Source organism: Nyctibius grandis, chromosome 15 (genome assembly GCF_013368605.1).
Source record: "Nyctibius grandis isolate bNycGra1 chromosome 15, bNycGra1.pri, whole genome shotgun sequence".
NCBI classification, from domain to species: Eukaryota; Metazoa; Chordata; class Aves; order Nyctibiiformes; family Nyctibiidae; genus Nyctibius; species Nyctibius grandis.
In genome coordinates this window covers 9,926,088-9,945,525 of record NC_090672.1, presented here as the reverse complement: position 1 = coordinate 9,945,525, position 19,438 = coordinate 9,926,088, and the positions used below count along the sequence as shown (strand labels likewise).

The window sequence follows — 19,438 nt, the reverse complement described above, 5'->3', positions numbered from 1 at the left end:
GTCATTAATGAATTCTCAATTTTTCTTTAATTAGGTGTTGTTCAAGTTCAGCAAAAGGTATTGGGTATCATTCCATCAACTACAGGTGCAACTCAAACATTTACTTCATTCCAGCCAAGGACAGCAACTGTAACCATTAGGCCAAATACCACAGCGACGTTAGGAACAACAAGCACTTCACAAGTAAGATGTTTTTGTGATTATTTAATGCAAAAAAAAAAGTGAGTGCATGTATTTGAAGTTATTGGCAGATATTAAAAGTTCCGTGTAGTCACTTTCCAATGTTCTTGGCTCATCTCAGCAATAGTGTTTATGGATCCTTCATTCCAAGGAGGTACAACAATTCTCTCCAATTGGAAAAATTAATGGTTTAGAGCTCAGTAAGCCTTAGCGGTGTGGGCATAGATGAAAAAATATTGGATCTGCTTGCATCTTGTAATTTTTTACTATATTAAAAAAAATACCTCAAGGCATATCCCAGAGCTTTTTTCACAAGTTTACATTTGCTCTCTGTCTTGGTGTATGTAGGTAGTCCAAGGGACACCAATCCGCCCTGGTATGACGGTAATACGGACACCACTACAGCAGTCGTCGCTTGGGAAGACCATCATTCGAACACCTCTAGTGGTGCAACAAGGTATTCTTCCAGCCAGTAGGTTCATTTTAATACTTAATTTCCAGTGTGAAATCCATGGTTTGTTTCTTCATAAATACTTTGTGTATCATATGTCCCAATGCAAAAATACCTCATTTTGATGCTGGACTTCTAACACATCCCTCTTCTGGCTTTTGAATGTGTCGGTTGCAGGCTTTTGTTGGTGGTGTTCATCATTGACAGTGGGAAACCTAGTACTTATTTTTTAAGTCCATTCATTTGAAAACAAACAAAGTTTAGAATAATTGTGCATTGAGAATGCTATTTTTTTTTCTTAAAAGGCAAGCTGAGTGTTTGAAGTTCTCCATAAGTATGTGAATTGAATTAAAATAGCATTTTGCAGATATTTTTCAGTGAACCACACGACAAATGGTTTGTAAATAAAATTTATGTACAAACTGCAGTGTTTGCTTTGCTTGTCTGATTATACACTACTGCAAGTTGTTGTGACTCAGAGGTTTGTTGTGCTAATGGTCAAAATGTTGGAAAAGTGTTTCTTATCATAAATCATTCTCTTACAGGTCAGACACAGCAAGTGGTGACTCAAATAATCAGGGGTCAGCCTGTCTCAACAGCAGTTTCTAGTACCAGCACAGCTTCTTCCAGTGCTGGACAGAAGACAGTCACAAGTCCTGGAACACCACCTCAGCAAATACAGCCACAAACCACATCGCAGCCGCCTCGCCCTCAGCAGGGACAAGTGAAGCTTACTATGGCCCAACTCACGCAGCTAACACAAGGACAGGTAAAATATTCTACAGCCTCTGGGCGTGAAAATGTGCTAATACTTATGATGCATCTTATCAAGCCCTTGGATTTCAGCAGTGTAATGTATCTGTCATACATTTATGTTTCAGCCTTCATTTAGGATGACTGATAGCACAATTACAAACTGAAAGAAGCTTAAACAGTATATGTAAAGTTTTAAATATCTCTTCCTACTGTATTCCCTAGTAATGTAACTAGCATCAGGAAAGTTTAGCAGTATGGAAAAAAAGTCTTTGCATTAATAGCAGTAAGGGACGTAATCATTTTGTATGGCCTATTTTGTAGACCTTCAGAACATAATGTTCATTCCTTGTCTTTTCATTTTGTGTGAAGATTTAGTTTTCATTCATGTTACCCTGTGTCTCAGAGGAAAAATTACAGTATCTGGAACTGGAGTAAGAAAAAGTTCTTACAGCTTCTGCTCATGTCATGAAGGTCTGTTGGCAAAAAATAAGTTTAGACTCAAGCGCAGGGTAAAAACAGACTTCTGTAAGTTACCACAATACCTGTTCTTCCAATTATAAATAATATATGTAAATTATTGTAACGTACAGGCTGCTTGTTGCCAGATAAGATTTTTATATGTGGAACAAGACTCGGAGAGTTCATTTCCACACCAAAAGACTCGGAATGATTTTTTTGTAGGGATGTCACTCTGTTCTATGTGTTCACAAACTGTGGAGTTATGCGTCTAGGTGTTGGAACAACACCTACCTTCTCCATCACTGAATTGAGAGTGATGTCATGAGCTGCCTAAGTGTCAGCTTAAGCAACAGAAATTCACAATACATTACAGACAGAACAGTCAGTCATGAAAGCTCACAGTTGGGTAGGATTTGATATGTAGTTAGGAAATGTTTTCAGTGTAGAGAACTTTTACGCAAACTGTTGGGATTCTTGAGAGAGTAGTTAATAGTATGTCTAAAATTATCCGTGCTCTGTACTGCTTGCAAATTCTAGGAACAAAGATGTTCTATTTTAGCTGCTTTCCAACTAGGGTTCTTGTCAATTTTTGGATGAAAATATGTGTAACTAACTCCAACCCAGTAATCTGTTGATGATAGAATTGTCGAAAGAGTATTTTAGTATTTCACAATCTCAGATGCTAGTTTTGGATTTTAGGAATATGGTATGCGGTAAAAGTATTGAATTCTGAAATCCAAAACCCTAATTCTTCCAATTTTCAGCAAAGTCTGTCTTAAGAATTACATCACTAATACATAAATATTAATTTTTTTTTTTTAGGGTGGCAGCCAAGGATTAACTGTGGTAATTCAGGGGCAAGGTCAAACTACTGGTCAATTACAATTAATCCCTCAGGGTGTGACTGTAATACCTGGTCCAGGACAACAGCTTATGCAAGCAGCTATGCCAAATGGTACAATTCAGAGATTTCTTTTCACCCCACTATCAGCAGCTGCTACTACAGCTAGCACAACTACAACAACAGTTTCTTCTTCAACCTCAGGTACGCATTGGTCTGTTCAGCAGAAAAAAACGTCGATTTCAGTTGCATGGGAGTTTTTATGCAGTTGGAGATGGTCTGTTATTACAGTAAATTTGTTGGAAGTGTATTATAAGCTTAGAAATCTCTTGAATTTCTGCGTAGAGCTTTACAGTAATTCAAAAAGGTTCAAATTAGTAAGGCACATAGATGTGTCATTTGAAATGAATGGAATACTTGTTTTTATCCTTCACAGCTACAGGGGAACAGAAGCAAGCTCTACAGGCCCAGCCAACATCAGTGCTGCCACCAGTTCAGCCACAGCCTCAGAGTCAGCAGCAAGCCCTGCCTCAAGTGCAGAATCAGAATGCTCAGCCTGTGCCGCCGGCCCAGCCGCAGGCACCTCAGCCAGCACTTCAGCCTGAAACTCAGACCCAACCTGAATCTCAGACTCCAGCATCTGTTGACTCTCCAGTCACGCCTGAAGCACAATCGTCTAAATCTCCAGTTCAGTCTCCAGCACAGACCCAGGCTCAAGGGCAATCTCCAGTGCAAGTCCAGAGTCAGCCGCAGACTGCAATCCTTCCACAAGGCCAGTCCCAAGTCCAGCCTCAGCAACCAGCTCAGGTGCAGACTCCAACCCAACAACAGATTCAGATGCAGCCCCATGCTCCCATACAAATTCAAGCTCAGCTGCAGCAATCACAACCTCAGGTTCAGACTTCAGTCTCAACCCTTCCAACTACTCAAAGTTTAAATCAGGTTCCTGTGCAATCCCCAGCTCGTCCTCAGCTACAACTTCAGCAGCCTCCAACAAAAGTTATTACAGTGCCTCAGCTTCAGCAACAAGTGCAAGTTCTCTCTCAGCTTCAGTCACATGTTGTGGCTCAAATACAAGCCCAACAAGGCAGTGTGCCCCAGCAGATCAAGCTTCAGTTACCTATTCAGATTCAACAAACTAGCCCAGTACAGGCTCACCAGATTCAGAATGTGGTAACAGTTCAAGCAGCTAGTGTTCAGGAGCAGCTGCAGAGAGTTCAGCAGCTCAGGGAGCAGCAACAGAAGAAAAAGCAGCAACAGATAGAAATTAAACGTGAGCACACCCTTCAGGCTTCTAATCAAAGTGACATTATCCAGAAACAGGTAAAGTTAACAGAAGGAAATTAAAACTTAATGAAACAAATCTCATTTTAAATGCCTGTTCTTGTTAACAATGTTAATACATTTGATAGGCAGTTAATTTGACTCTTTCAAAGTTAGTGCACGATTGCTTTTGGCAATTTAATTAAATATTCTGAGTTAATTCAGCACATCAAGTCAATGGTACCATGTTTGCAGTCTTCTGGCACCTTGATTCAACTTAACCACTAGCTGCTGGGACAATATATCTTTATTCTCAGTTCAGGAAAGATAGGTTGTAGATAGGAGAGCTGATGTTCAGAACACATATACAGTACTTTCATTGCCTGCTATAGGAAACTGAGGTTTCAAAGAGGTATCTGAAATGTAATGCTGTTGGATGGCTGCGAGGCTTAAAAAAATACATATATGTGTAATAGACTCTTACCATTTTTTAAAATAAAACAACCAGTCACTGAAGAAAGTGTCAATTTACATTTAGTCCCTAGGTTTAAACTTGACATAAGCAAAATATTCTACTCTTTGGAGGGGGGGAGGTGGCATTAATTTTCAATTTAATTTTCAATTTTCAAATTGCTTAAAACAAGCACTGCCCCTGATAAAATCATTTTACTTTGTCACTTACTGAAATAAATAACACTTGAACTTTTTCTCTAACTCAGGAAATGTCCTGGTTCTCCCAGTAATGTTATGAAATACTGGCTAAAGTGTTCATATTTTATTTTGGATTCTGTATCATCCTGCAGGTGGTTATGAAACAGAATGCTGTCATAGAACACTTGAAACAGAAGAAGACACTGACTCCAGCTGAGAGGGAAGAAAATCAGAGGTGAATGTGCATCATAGTGCATCTTTAGATGTAGAAGTTTTACATTTATAACATCTTTTAATGGTGGTATAATAAAACACTGGTTTGTAAAAACCTGCTTAAAGAAATTTTACTATTTTAAAATTGATTAAAGTAACACTCAAGTAACTTTCCTTATGTTCTTAACTGTAAGTAATTGAATCCTGTATGTTCTTTATTTTATTTTGATTATATGCTCTTAAAGTGAAATGTTGTATTGCATGTGTTTGGAGCTGGCCAGAAGGAATTGAAGAGTTGGAAGATAGTGCTATTCGACAAACTATATTTAATACTTGAAGCTGCTAAACACATATTTAGAGTGTTTGTCATTTGTCTTGGCATTATTTTGACTGCTTTTCACTCATGCAGTTGTTTCAATTGGATAACGACAAATTGTGTGTTGTCAGATAGTAAGAAAAAAAAGTGTGTTTTCTAAAATTTTGATCATCAAATCAGAGTACAAGCTTAGTTGATTACAACAGTATCACTGTGCGACTCACTTAATGTTCACAGTTGCATAAAGAATAAGATGTATTGTCATATACTCTTCATTTAATGGTGTTGGACAGCCAAATTGGTATTTAGACAGAAGTCCAATTAAAAAAAAAAAATAGTTCTAACTAGCTTGATTCATGGTACACATGTCTTTCCTTCTCACTGATTTTTTTCTTCTCCAAAAATGTAGTTTGGATATTTTACCTGGTTTAAAGTAGATATAGTGCAGGTAAGAAGAGCAATGTAAACAAAATTGTATGACCCTACAAAAGAGCTAGCATATTACATATGTCATCAAAATACAGATGTGTCTCAAAAGACAGTATGTCTGAGCCTAAGACTACAGAGTTAGCAGCAGCTACTTGTCCTGGCTATTGCTATTTTGTTGTTTGCTTTCATCTTATATGTCATTTTTCACGATCACTCTGGCAACGAGAAGCATTTAGTTTTCTAGTGGGTTTGAAATCAAATGGGAAGGGAAAAGTAAATTCAGAAGAACCAAAATACTTTCATTTTCTAATTGAAATATAAAGCAAAATAAATGAAAATTGCAGAACAAATGAGCAGGAAAAGAGATTTATAGTTGGGTATACAACAAGCAGATGAAAAAATAATCCTGCGTCATTGTCATTAGTGAAGAAATTGGGAGCTGTTTTGTAGTGAATTTTATGCACTGAAAAATATTTGTCAGTCCTTATGCCAAAACACAAAAACTTAGTAATGTTTGGTGGTCACTGGAGGGTGGAAATGTATGTTTTAGAAGAAATTGCAGGCTTCCAACCTGCTTCCAACCTGCTTTCAGAATAAACAAAATCCAGCTCTTTCAAACATGTTTGTGGAAACGGAATTGAGTGAAAATCTCTCTCATCGTACTAAAGCCTAAGATTTGTTAGTTTTATAGGGGAAGGGGAGAAACAATTAGTACTCCGATCAGTTAAATGAAATTGGGACTGGCCCTCTTGAGCCTAACTAGGGACTTGATCTCTCCCAGAGGTGTTTTAGTAAGTAAGTGGGAGCGGGAGCAATGTGTGTTACTAAATTCACCTTGTAAATCTGAAGAAATGTAATAATTTATCTTGCAACTTCCAGAGACTGGAGAATTAAATGATTCTGCATTCTCACCTGGGGATAAATAGGCAGCTCAGCACAATGTACTTTTTCTTTATTTCATCCCCAGAATGATTGTGTGCAACCAAGTGATGAAATATATTCTGGATAAGATAGACAAAGAAGAAAAACAGGCAGCTAAGAAACGAAAGCGGGAAGAGAGTGTAGAACAGAAACGTAGTAAACAGAATGCTACTAAGCTCTCAGCTCTGCTTTTCAAGCATAAAGAACAGCTGAAAGCTGAAATACTGAAAAAAAGAGCACTTCTGGACAAAGACCTACAAATTGAAGTGCAGGTAAGGACAGTTATTCTCAAAGACTAATTTGATTTTAAGCTGGGGAGAACATTTTTGTGTTAATTTTTAATTTATCTGTTTGCTCAATGAGCTTTTAAAGAAACATACAGGAAGAAGTTCTGGTTGCGGATGCGTGGATCTCTGCAAAGCTAGTACAAGGCCTTTTTGTGCTTCTTGGTTTTTACCTGGGCTGAAATGACTTTGTTTCCTGAAACAGCTTCTGATAAATTACAGCCAATGGGTTGTAGTAGGCCAAGAGTGTCATCTCTTAATGTTTTGTGAATTGTAGGTTAAGCACATTAAAAAATTTGGACATTTAAATGGCTTTTGGTTAAGCATAGGGATTTGTGTCTAGATTTTAATCCTGTCCTGGAATAATCATATGGATTGCCTCCCTCTCTATTTATTCATTTAATATGCTTCAGGAGGAGCTAAAGAAAGACTTGACTAAAATTAAGAAAGAGAAAGAAAAAGCCCAGGCAGCTGCTGCGGCGGCAGCAGCCGCAGCCGCTGCAGCCGCAGCCGCTGCACCACCACCGCCACCACCACCACTGCCACCACCGCCACCACAGCAACCTGCAGCCAGCGTCACCTCCTCCTCCTCCACCACAGTCCCAATGCCAGTAGCCTCCCAGAAGAGAAAGCGAGATGAGGAGAAGGATTTGTCAGCTTCCAAGTCCAAGAAAAAGAAAATGATTTCTACTACCTCAAAGGAAACAAAGAAGGACACAAAGCTTTACTGCATCTGTAAAACGCCTTACGATGAGTCTAAGTGAGTAGTGAATGCCGTGGCCTTTTACTGCGTGTTCTTAGCTTTAGGTTTAGTATTTAGCTATTAGTGTGAGGTATTTCTAGAATTGGAGATAGAGTATCGGGTGTTATTGCAGTGATTGCTAAGGTATAAAGAATAAAGTCTGTTTTCCACTAGCAGTTACAAAACTATTAACATACTCGATTTATACTATTAATGTACGTAATTTATATTTTTACTTGTTTGCATGTTTCCATTGTATGACCTTTCTGTCTCACATGCACATACTCTTTTTTTTCTTTTTTTCCTCCGCTCTGTTATTCTTTCTTTTGCCGTTTTGCCTCTGCCTCGGAAGCAAGTGACAATGTGGTTTGAGCAATTTCTTGTGAACAAGTAGCTGATGTTCTTTAGAAATAGCTTTGGTACCGTCTTCCAATAAATGGCTTTTTTTTTTTTTTGTAAGTTTATAGCCAGTAAAGGAGGTTCCAAGTTACTGAACTGCAGTTCACTTTGGACAATGTTTCCAGTAGAAATGGTTTCCATGTGCTATAATTTACATCCCAAGGTTGATAAAAAATGAGTATGTAAGCATTTGACAAAGTGAAAACTGCAGTTCTCTGTAGTTTGAATCTGACTGTGAATGAGGAAAAATATTTATGCTTCGTACAAAGTTTGTGAAGAAATGTAGTAAGTGGTGGAGTGGAATATTCAGTGGATTGCAGGGGGTAGTGTTATGCGTTCCTGCTTAAGATAGAAGTGACTAACATCGGTAGTTAGTAATGGTTAACATCTGATAGCTGTGTAGAGATACGTGTACAATAAATTGGACTTCAGAACAATTGCAAGTGAGTATGTATCTGTGCAACAAGTGACAATACCAAAAAGTGTTAATCAGTGCCATTTGGTGGTGGTTCAAATGCTGCTAACAGAAAGAAACCATAGAGATGGAGTAGTGCTTTCACTCTAATAACGGTTCTTCATTCCAAAATCAGGGGCCAGGACTAGAGGGTCCCTTGATGCTCCTTGTAGTCTTTTTTTGGGGTGTTTTTTTGTTTGTTTGTTTGATGTTTTTTTTTTTTAATGAAGTTGAGGTCTTTGGGTTTTTTTCACCTTGGTTGTTCAGTAGCTCTGACCATTACATCAGTGTGGGAAATTGGACTGCTCTCAGTGCTGCCATCGCTGTAGAAATAGCAGACCTCTGACACCCTGGTTGTGAATTCCCTATTCCTTCTAAGGGATGTCACCTGTCTCACTTAAAGTAAGAACGATGTGTTAGACTTCTTGTGATCCAGTAAACTTAGGAGGATACCCTGTCCTCATTTTGCTGTGATACCAAACAAAGGTGTGTGTATTACTGCTTCTGTTGTTAGTAAGCGATAGAACTGTCACAAAAATAAGATGAGATGAACAAATTCTGTGAGCAAAAGGATTTGATTGTCAGACTAACTCTTTCTGTTGACTCCAGCAGGCATTTGAGTAAGCCGATGAAAAATGTGGTCATAGAGTGAATTTTGGTAGCCTGATTCAAGAACTGTGCTTAAATGCACAGAATAAAACTTCAAGGCAATGAAATGTTAATAACTTAGCAGTATCCTTACCAAAATGATCAATTCTGCTGCTTTTCTTTTTGTGAATTCTGAATTTTATGTTCTTACAAACGATGACTGTACTGTTGAACTACATTATCCTTTCAGTATTTGGAAGCAGATTAGTCAAGTTTTAAAACAGTTTTCTGGTAATCATTTTTTTATTTTTATAAATAGGCATCAGATACTGCTCTTTTCTACTTCGGATAAGATAGATGTGCTGCTGGAAAAGCTGATTTGTGGTATATTATGAATACCCTATGCATTTTTTAGGATGTAGTAAATTCTCAAAGGTCATCGCGTTGTGTATTTTGCTACAAATCTCTTATGTTTAGTTCCATTTGTCATATTCCAGGATTTTAGGGATTTGCTCGTGTTGTTTTCGAGGATGGTCGGTAAGGGTATCCTTCTAAGATTCCTACTTAGATTCCAACTTATTTATTAAAGCATCATGTGACACCTGTTCCACGTTGTAGTGGCAAGGTTTAGCATCTACACCTCGACATAAATGTGCTTCCAGATCACCAGGAGCTAAAAGACATAGTCCCTCTTGGGAAGAGGACACAGGCTGAATGGTTGTTGGTAGTTGTCAGAAGGAGCTATATCTGTTCATTCTTTACGGAAGGTTGGGTTGTGTGATACTTTTTTTTTAGGATTTGTCTGACTGAAAATTGAGAGAAAAGGCAGGATCTGAGTATCCGGGAGGTATGCAGAGGCCCAAGAAATGAGAGATGCTTGTTTTGTGGAAGATATGCTAGCTCCTGTCCTGTTGCTCGTGTGTGCTGTGCAGTGGGTGGTGCTTGCAGACTGGTGAACTAGGATGGCAGTCAGTCATACAGCAGCTGGTGGCAGGTGGCTGGTGGTGTCCAACACCAAGGAAGGTCGAGGTTCTGAGTCAGCTTGCTTTTGCTTAGGCAGAGAGAGTGGACGTGTAAGTTTGCCCATCTGGTTGATTGTCACTAGTCATAGATGTGTTTTGAGATATCCATACACAAAATGTCCAACATCCTTGCATAATATTTTACAGTTTTGTCACATCATTTTGTGCAAGGTCCCATTCACATGATTCTGTCCCTGGTTGCCTTCACTTTGTGTCATACCATATCTGGTTCCGTCACATAGCTGTGTCTGAGAGTAGGTATTATTCTCTGAAGAATGGTCCATGTTCCAATTTGTTGCAATTTTAAGTAGGTTAAGATGTGTTTTTCAGTGTCTCCCCCCCAAAAAAAAAAAAAAAAATTAAAATTATGACAACCATGCCCTCACCCAATTTTCTTTCATATCATGTTATACCAATATGTATTCTACACATGGCTGGTATGCATGTTCTTTGTAGTATACTTGTAACTCCTAGTTGGTGTTTGCGCTTTGCTTTTGTTTTTTAAATTAACTGAGACCTACATTTTCAAATCTTAAGGAAATGTTTCAGTGGCTTTCGAGCTATGGTTTTGAAAATGTACATCTTTTTCTTTGGCCTTGTCTTTTTGTGCCTTTTACAGTTTTTCGCACACACGTTGGAGACATACGTTTTTAGCCCAGTTTTGTCAAAGTCTGGTTACATATTGTTAATGAACTGTCACTTCAAAATTGACCCAAGTGACATTATTGACAGTATATCCGCATGAGATGTTAGAGACAGAATGTTAGGAAGCAGGGAAACTGAGACAGAAAGTAGGCCAGCGAGAAAGTGCATCAGAGAGAAAGGCAGGGAAAAGTGCCATGCCATTTGAAATGACAATTACATTGTCATTTTCATTGTGAATACTTTTAGGTTCTATATTGGCTGTGATCTTTGTACTAACTGGTATCATGGAGAATGTGTTGGCATCACAGAAAAGGAGGCTAAGAAAATGGATGTGTACATCTGTAATGATTGTAAACGGGCACAAGAGGGCAGCAGTGAGGAGTTGTACTGTATCTGCAGAACACCTTATGATGAGTCGCAGTGAGTTCGGATAAGAACCTCTTCTTTAATGTCTAGGTAGCAAACTGCTCTGACTGTGGTTACCTGTTCCTTGCAAAGAAAAAAAAAAGAAGTTATTCTGCGTATGTTGTATTCATTCGTAAGACAAAATGCTTTTCAGTAATTGTCTCCCTCCTCCAAAATGTTGCTATACAGTAAATGTTTAGGAAAAGTGAAGTTTTCAGGGTGGTCAAAATGTGTTGGGTTGTTTCTTTTTTTAAAAAAAAAAAAAAGCACCATGTACTTTAAATTGGGATTGATTTTTTAAATTTTTTTTTTTAACAAGGGATGGTTAGAAAGATTAAAAGACAAATGTAGTTATTTAGTGGATTTTTTTGTGCTTTAGTCTGATCTGGGTAGAAAGCATGATTTTCGTATGGGGGTATCTGGTTGGTATCTCTTACTGTAAGGCTTTGTGTCATAGAATACCCCTCCTGTATTCAACTACAAGATCGAAACTTCTGTATGAAAAATGTTTGTACGGAATGAAACGAGAGCCCTAGTTGTAGTCCACTGCACAAAATGTATCTTGAACTGTTTTGGAATACTGTCTGGGTGAGACTTCTGGCATTACACTGTTCCTTTCAACTCTAAAGCAGAGGAATGATTTTTGAAATCTTGATTGCTTGAAAGTGCCTAGTATAAAACTTAGGAACTAATTTTGAAATGGTCTGTAGTTTAGCCTGTTTGTAAATACAAAAGCAGTTTGAATAGTGTAATTAGAATTTGTGAGTCTGAAATATCACGTTACACTGTTGTATTTAATCATGCCAAGTATCTGCTTGTGTGCAGGGTATGGCAGGTTTATGTATTTAAATGTAACCTTTAAATTAAATAGGTCAAGTCACTAACACTTTTTTGGATCTTGCAGATTTTACATTGGCTGCGACCGATGTCAGAACTGGTATCACGGGCGCTGTGTTGGCATTTTACAAAGTGAGGCAGATCTCATTGATGAATACGTGTGTCCACAATGTCAGTCCACAGAAGATGCCATGACTGTACTCAGTCCCCTAACTGATAAAGATTATGAAGGTTTAAGAAGAGTACTACGTTCCTTACAGGTGAGAATAAGGACTGCAGCAGAGGGGAGTGCTTTACTGTATAGGACATACCTAGTGAGTCTTGGAGTAGGTTTTGATTTCTCTTCCAGTTGTTTGAGATTTTTTAAAAAGGAAATAGCAAAGCTCTTTTTTTTGTGTATGTGAGAAATGCCACTGTGTCAGCTGCAAACTTGACTGGCATTATTGTGCTGAGGAATATTTGCAATAATTAGTATATCACTGCTTGTGAGTTAGCAAAACTAAACAATCTCTCCAGTGGAAGGTTTTTAAAGGAAGCAGGTTTACTTAGAATGCCAAAAAGCAGAGTGGTAACCTAACTGCACAGGATGTAGAAGATGCAACGTTCTGTTCTCAGATCAGTTTTATGTGATTTCTGATCTATGCTTCTGTACTTTAATCTCAGAGTCACTAATTTCACTAGTGTTCTCACAGAAAGTCCTTACCAGCATGTAAGTGATGGCATCCTGATAATAAGAATTATATCCCAGTCTGTTACAGTATATTTGTGGTTTATCTGTCACTCCTAAGTATAGTTTCTGCTCTAACTGTAAAGAATTTGCAAGAATTTTGATAAAATAATTGTGTGGTAACAGAAATCCTCGGAGTGTAATATATTGCATTGTGCTACATTTTACAGGCATTTATGAAAAAAAATTAGAGTACTTGAAAAACTTTACCCAGTCATCAGATGAGTAGTTACCTTTTCATATAATGCTCCACTTTGTCCTTAAATTCAACTCTAGACTCCAACAGATAAAAGTATTATAATGAAAATATTTAGCTACTAAACAGTGCTAATTTAACTTAATTTTTTTAATTATATCTTGTTTTCCTGACAGGCTCACAAGATGGCATGGCCATTCCTAGAACCAGTAGATCCCAATGATGCACCAGATTATTATGGTGTTATTAAAGAACCTATGGGTAAGTGTTTCTGAGCAATAGCATGAGTGAGTGGATTTGGGGGTTTGAATATCAAATTAATTACCTGCTGTCCACTTCCATCCAGGGATCTTAAAGATATGTTTTGCAGCATACACAGTTTTTGCAGTTAGGTAGACAAAACAATGTGATTTCTCATTGATAAATTTAGAAGTTTATGAGAGTTAATATATCTACTTCTAGGCTGAGTCCTTAACCCTAGATACTGTCGGTCTAACATATAAAATGTGCAGCAGGAAGATAGAATGTTTTTAAATTACGTTATTTCAAGAGGACAATTTTACTGTGTTTTGCTTTGCTTGGGTTTTGTCTGTCTTTGTGCATCAGTTCCTCCTACAAAGTGTGGGGTGTGTACTGGTGAGTTTGAGGAGGAAGTGGTGCTAATACAGTTAAGTGTGACGTGCAACTTAAGGTGGAGTTTAAAATTATCTTCATCTGACTTGACAGTATATGAAATTTCATATTATATGTAATTTGTCTTTAAAGCTGTATGAACAAGAATTGATTCAAATGTTGTGTCTGTGGAGGAAAGTGGAAGAGGAGAAGCTGCAGCTTTACACTGTTTTACTCTGATCTTATTAGACCGTACCAGTTAGCTAGGAATAAGGTAGAGAAACACTTAAATGTGAAACCTCTTGGGCAGATCTACCTCCTGCCAGAAAAGGTGTTGCTAAATGTTATTCCTTTCCTTCCAGTTATTGAACCAATACCTTTTCATGTGTCGGAATGAGAACTAGTGTATCATTTGGGCTTTCCCATGTTCTCCTTACTGATCCTAGAAACAGGAAAGTTAAATTTTGTATCTTGGCAAAATTGTAGCAAGTTGATTGAAAATAGTATTTTGCTTAGAAATTGTGTCCTTTTCTGTTCCAAAGTTTTGGATTGTGCTGTTATGAAAATGCTAAACAACTCCTATTGCAAAATCGATGGATTAAAGTTTATAAGGAAAGCTCAACTAATAATATAATTAAGCTTGTGGTGATTGAATGAAGTAAACCAAAGTGCATTTAGCCCTTCCTGACTTAACTAGCAGGAAAATACACTTGTAAGTATACAAATACACACTAGGTAATCCAGGCCCATCTATGTTTGTTTTCACATGTTCTGGCATTTCAAAATAACCACTTTAAGGGCATTTTCCAAGGGCAGGTCATTGTTTTTCCAGCTAAAAGTACCACTATACATTAGACAGGTATATTTATAATAGGCAGTTCTCATTCCTCTCCCTCTTTTTAATTTACATTTGCATTAAAATAGAACAATTACAGCTCATTTCACCATTCCAGTCTCATTAACGTGTCCAGTCAGTAAGAACAAGAGCACTAGCATTTTGCATGATCCTGCACCTGAAATCTTCCATCTGTGCCATGTGGTAATGTGCATATGCCCATGAAAATTGATAATTCTTTCAAAGGAAGTCATGGACTCAAATAAATAATCAGAAGGTTTAGATAGCTGTTACATGTACGTGCATGACTCTTGGTCTCGGTGAGGGCTGTAAGAAAATAAGGTACAAGGAACTGAATCCAGATTGCCTGACACTTCTCTTTCCTTAATTTCTTCAGAAAAAGCAAACAACTTCCTGCAAAGACTCAAGTTTTCCAAGGTCATTTTGATACTTGCGTTTTAATTTAGCTGCACACAACATATTCATGCAGAAGTGTTTATTCTGAAGGAGACCTACTGGTGTCACCACCTCACAACCAGCGTTCCTGGAAAAGCAGCTAACCTAGATAGGCTTTGTTTCCCACAGTCTGACAATGTGAACTTCTATTGAGGATGAAAATGTCTCATTTTAATAATCTTTTGGTTTCTTTAAAGACCTTGCCACCATGGAAGAAAGAATACTGAAACGTTACTACAAAAAGGTCACGGAGTTTGTGGCAGATATGACCAAAATTTTTGATAACTGTCGTTACTACAATCCAAGTGACTCCCCTTTTTACCAATGTGCAGAAGTTCTTGAATCATTCTTTGTACAGAAACTAAAAGGATTTAAGGCAAGCAGGTAAGCTAAAGTGTTCCTAATTGTAGATGTTCTCTTGTCCCCTAATTTATGTTTTTGTAAGCTTACCTTGCATTCACACAGGGATTTGCCTCTCCGTGCACTTTCCTGGACAACTGTTTTCTTCTAAAGGAAAAAAAAAATCTGTTTTGTAATAGGCAGCTGTCACTTTCTGTCAAAATTAAGGCTTAAATATGATTTTGTGGAGGTTACTTTGTAATGTTTGTTCAAAATGAGTTGTTAGATGCAAATTTGGGCGGTATCATAAATATAGAAAATTTGAATGACACTTTGTCATTGCTGCAGAAAACTTCTTGAGAATCTTTTCTGATCAGGACAAATACTGTGGTGTTCTGAGTTCTGATCATGTTCTACTGTGCACTAAATACTTTTCAGATGTGAAAAAGAGACAGTCCTTCCACGAAGCTTGTAATCCAATGAAAGAAATCAAAATGTATTTGTTTTCATTACCTTCTCTCATCTTTTTATAACTTATCATATTTGAAACAGAGAGAATAAGTAAGGTTCAAAGTAAGATACAGAAAACTAAACACAATTCAAAATTAACTATTTAAAATTAAACTTACTTTTTTGGAATGTTTTTCTGTAGAAGGATCGATGTAGAGTCTTTCCCTAACAGACATTTCTGAAAAGAATATGCAACTCTACTACGGTTTTCTCTCTTACTTGCTGGTTCTGTCTAGTAGCACGTACATGGGAGCTGCACGGCACTAGTCAATGTGGTGTTTCGTACAGCTGCTCCTAAAACCAGTTTACTCCAGACACTAAGGGAGTACACAGATTTCTCCTGTATCACTGCTGTGCTCCAAGAGAAGCCAACTGTAACTGAGTTACAAGTGTTGGATGCCTTTCAGCATTACTTAGAAATTGTATATGTATAGTAGTTAAGTTTGTCTGTCTGTGACAGTCAAAACTGTAGCAGACTGCTAGTCTAAGATAGTAATGTAGGATTAGATCCATTTGTAATTAACTAAATCAAAAGCTTCACTTTATATCCTTTGTGTAAGCTGTCTAACTTTCTGTATGCAAGGAGAGTAGGATTGGTAAGAAGGGATGAGATCAAATGAATTAGTCCAGCATTTTTCTTTCCAGTTTAATACTGTATTAATGGTTTTTATCAGGTAGTTTTCAGCCCATGTTTCTGTCACCTTGCGTTAGCTGGTTATCCAGCATTCACTGCCTGCACACTAATTTCATTGCTGCATCTTATTTGTTACTGTTTTTCATTTATACCATCCATGTTCTTTCTTTTCTTGCAGATTGTGATATCTTTAGTCTGAACTTTTTAACTGGAATCAGAACTGGATGTTGGGGTCACTTTTATTGTACAATTCGATGACATTAAACTGCCCTAAAAATCCAGCTCATTTGTCTAAACAGTAAATGTTGTTGGGTTTTGGGGTTTTGTTACCAGCAGTCACGCTGGTAACCATAACTGTATTAACAAAAAAATTGTCCCATTCCTCGAATACTGTATTGAGAAAAATGAAAAATTCATCTTGGAAACCATGTATTTTACTGTTTTATTTTCAGTCACTAATAAAACTGTGAATATCAAAGAGGAGTTTTGCTGAACTCTGATTAGGAAAAATGTGATTATTAACATGCCTGTTCAGTTTTTTCTATTAAGTTAATCCAAAGACTTCTTGAATAAATTTAAGCAAAGTATACCTTATTATAAATATTCACAATTAAAAATGTCTTTTTGCTTTCCTTTTGATGGACTACTATTATGTAAATATGAGAGTAAAACTGATTTCAGGCATTTTGGAATATTCCAGTGACACATGGCATTTTACAAGTACTGAAATACTTGTATACTGTAGGAGAAACTGTGCTTAAAATTCAGAGAGAATTATTTTTGAGTGTTCTTTTTTTCTGAAGGGGAAAGAAAATAAATGGAAGCAACATGGTGGTAATTCCCTCATTGTGATTTACCCTTGGCAACACCTTGCAGCAACTGTGTTCTCCAAAATGAAGGGTGCTTAATTCTTCACTTTCTTCTGTATTCTGCAGGTCCCATAACAACAAACTGCAGTCTACAGCTTCTTAGAGTTCAGCGTGTTAACCTAACACACGAGCAAGAATCTGGTTGTCTGAAAATTTTTAATTAAGAAGCCAGATGTTTTTAGTCGGGTTATCCTGACAAGACTCGATGTAAACTGCGTTTTTATTGGTCACAACAGTCAAATTATATTCTTGGCTTATTTTGTCCAAAGGACAAAGAAATAAAAATCAGCAGCACCACTTTATGTCAAGATCAAATTGTTGTACTATTGTGGCAGAAGCAGGAAAACTTTGTTTTGTTGAAGGAGAGAGAGAAAGAGAGCACGAAAAAGATACAGTAAATGGGGTCACGTTTAACTCCATGGAAATGCCACGTCTGTTCTTCAGTGAAGAAGCTGGTTTAAAGTCCACACAGAAAACTTTGACTGTATTTATTTATTGTTGCAAAAAAGACGCTTTTTTATTGCTGCCCTCATTTGTCAGCTAATTATTTTTTCTTATAAAATCCAGCCCCGGTTACATGTAATCCATTCTGTATCTTAACATGATTCCTGTAGGTAAAAGTACAAGAAGACCTCTAGATGTCTTTTCTTTCTATGAAAGGAGCTGCTATGTACACATGTGCACACACACAGAACTGGGAATCAACAATGAGTTTATCATTCATGGTAGATAAAAACAATTAAGCTTGCATAAAAGTTGGGCTAAGTGGTCACGGACTACAGACTCTGTTGCCTTGAATATAACAGTACAATTTGTCATTTACTCTGCACCAGACTGAAATGAGTAAAATCTATTTGAAGGTATCTTGTTTGTAAACATTTGTCAGATTCTAATTTTTTTCTTTTGTATTAAAATTCAAAATATGGATGTATATGAAACAAAATAAATGGAGATAATTGTTCTCCCCACAGATGTAGGTGTCTTTTGAGTGTGCGCTAACATGTTTGTAACACTTTGGGGATCTGTTCAGCTATTTCAAGTATTAGTGGGGGGAAGTGGCCAGATGTGACTTTATTTTGCTCCCAAGGCAGCATTTCCTACGTTTTGTTTGAAGCAGCTGTTAGCCCTTTATAAAATTTCTACAGTGGTGCCAAAATTACTGTAACAGATAACGTGGTAGGAAGCATTTTGTGAAATGTCACTGCCCACCGCTGAATTAAGTGGTGTTTTGCCAAGTACTCCAGGAATGCCAAGTACCAAGGGTAACTCTAGCTTCGAAGGGCGTCCTGGACCGCCGCGCTGTTCCCTGGGCGAGGAGTGCTACTGCGAGGGATCAGCTGCAGGCACAAGGAGATGCGAATTGCAGATGGTGTTGCTATTTCTTTCCCATCTATCACTTTCACATTGCTATATAAATGACTCGCTTATCCTACCTGTCTGTAGTTTCTCAGCCATGGTTTGTATGCGGCTCTGCAACCCTTTGACTAGCTTTTGCACTAATTCACCGTTAACTTCTGCTCTCCAGTGACCTGGGACGTACCCGATTTACGGATAAGCTCCTTTTGGGTTTAACCTCACACCTTGCTATGCAAGAACCTCTTCTGTTATTTTTCTTAAAAAGATGTTGCTACTGACCACACTTTCTTACACTCACAGGCTCAGGTGTACAGGTTCTTCTGGGGTAATTTTATCTAATAAAACCCGTGGTTTTTTGTACATACAAATGTTGTCATTTAACCTATATGTGAAAATTAAAAATAATTGTTCAATGTGAAAACAATTAATCCATTTATGCTTCTCAGAGTTAAAGAAGAGTAGTTGCATTTAGGTTATGTTGTCCTTTGACGTTTAAAAAATGCTGCATATTGTATGCATTGTGTTTTTAATGCAAAAAGGAAAAAAAATCTCAACTTTTAACAGCATTTGAACATATCCTGCATCTCATCAAAACTTTACAGTATTTCTGTACTATTTATTCATATATAAATATATATATGACATCATTTAAAACTTTCCTACCTGTAGGCAATAGATTGCTATGTTTTTAACAAATTGTGGCAAACTGAAGAGTACTTTTTTGTACCTTATAGGACACATCATCCTAGACAAATAAAGTAATGTGTTTGACATTGATTTGGTGGTGTTCCTAATGAAACATTTGATAATAGTATCGCATATAGGTCTGGGCTTTAATATAGAATTGCCAGTGAATCAAGTCGATTAGGGAAATAATCCATACATGCAATTTAATCTTGCTGAGAGCCTTTTTTAGTGTTTCTAATTGCCATCGAGTAGGTTGAGGTACTTTTCTCGATTTATTAGTGGTGTTCTTCTATAGTTAAATGGTATTACTGAAAATATTTCATTCTTGTAATTAATACCCACCTTCCTTAAAAGCATGGTA

The 19,438-nt window shown here is 37.3% G+C and overlaps 1 protein-coding gene across 13 annotated transcripts in view; it reads left to right on the top strand.

The window, feature by feature from the left end:
- BPTF (bromodomain PHD finger transcription factor) overlaps positions 1 to 19,124 on the top strand; it is a 55,669-nt gene extending 36,545 nt beyond the window's left edge. For 7 of the 13 annotated variants that reach the window (XM_068413078.1, XM_068413073.1, XM_068413077.1 and 4 more), the window contains 13 exons: positions 35 to 183; positions 529 to 652; positions 1,177 to 1,400; positions 2,669 to 2,891; positions 3,124 to 4,010; positions 4,754 to 4,836; positions 6,527 to 6,752; positions 7,178 to 7,524; positions 10,861 to 11,034; positions 11,924 to 12,116; positions 12,956 to 13,040; positions 14,880 to 15,066; positions 17,101 to 19,124. In XM_068413078.1, coding sequence (XP_068269179.1) covers positions 35 to 183; positions 529 to 652; positions 1,177 to 1,400; positions 2,669 to 2,891; positions 3,124 to 4,010; positions 4,754 to 4,836; positions 6,527 to 6,752; positions 7,178 to 7,524; positions 10,861 to 11,034; positions 11,924 to 12,116; positions 12,956 to 13,040; positions 14,880 to 15,066; positions 17,101 to 17,137 — 2,939 coding nt within the window. In that variant the 3' untranslated portion in view covers positions 17,138 to 19,124. Of the gene's footprint in view, positions 1 to 34; positions 184 to 528; positions 653 to 1,176; positions 1,401 to 2,668; positions 2,892 to 3,123; positions 4,011 to 4,753; positions 4,837 to 6,526; positions 6,753 to 7,177; positions 7,525 to 10,860; positions 11,035 to 11,923; positions 12,117 to 12,955; positions 13,041 to 14,879; positions 15,067 to 16,343 lie in introns of all 13 variants that reach the window. The other 6 variants (XM_068413080.1, XM_068413075.1, XM_068413083.1 and 3 more) reach the window with 5 other exon arrangements.
- The last annotated feature ends 314 nt before the right edge of the window (positions 19,125 to 19,438 follow it).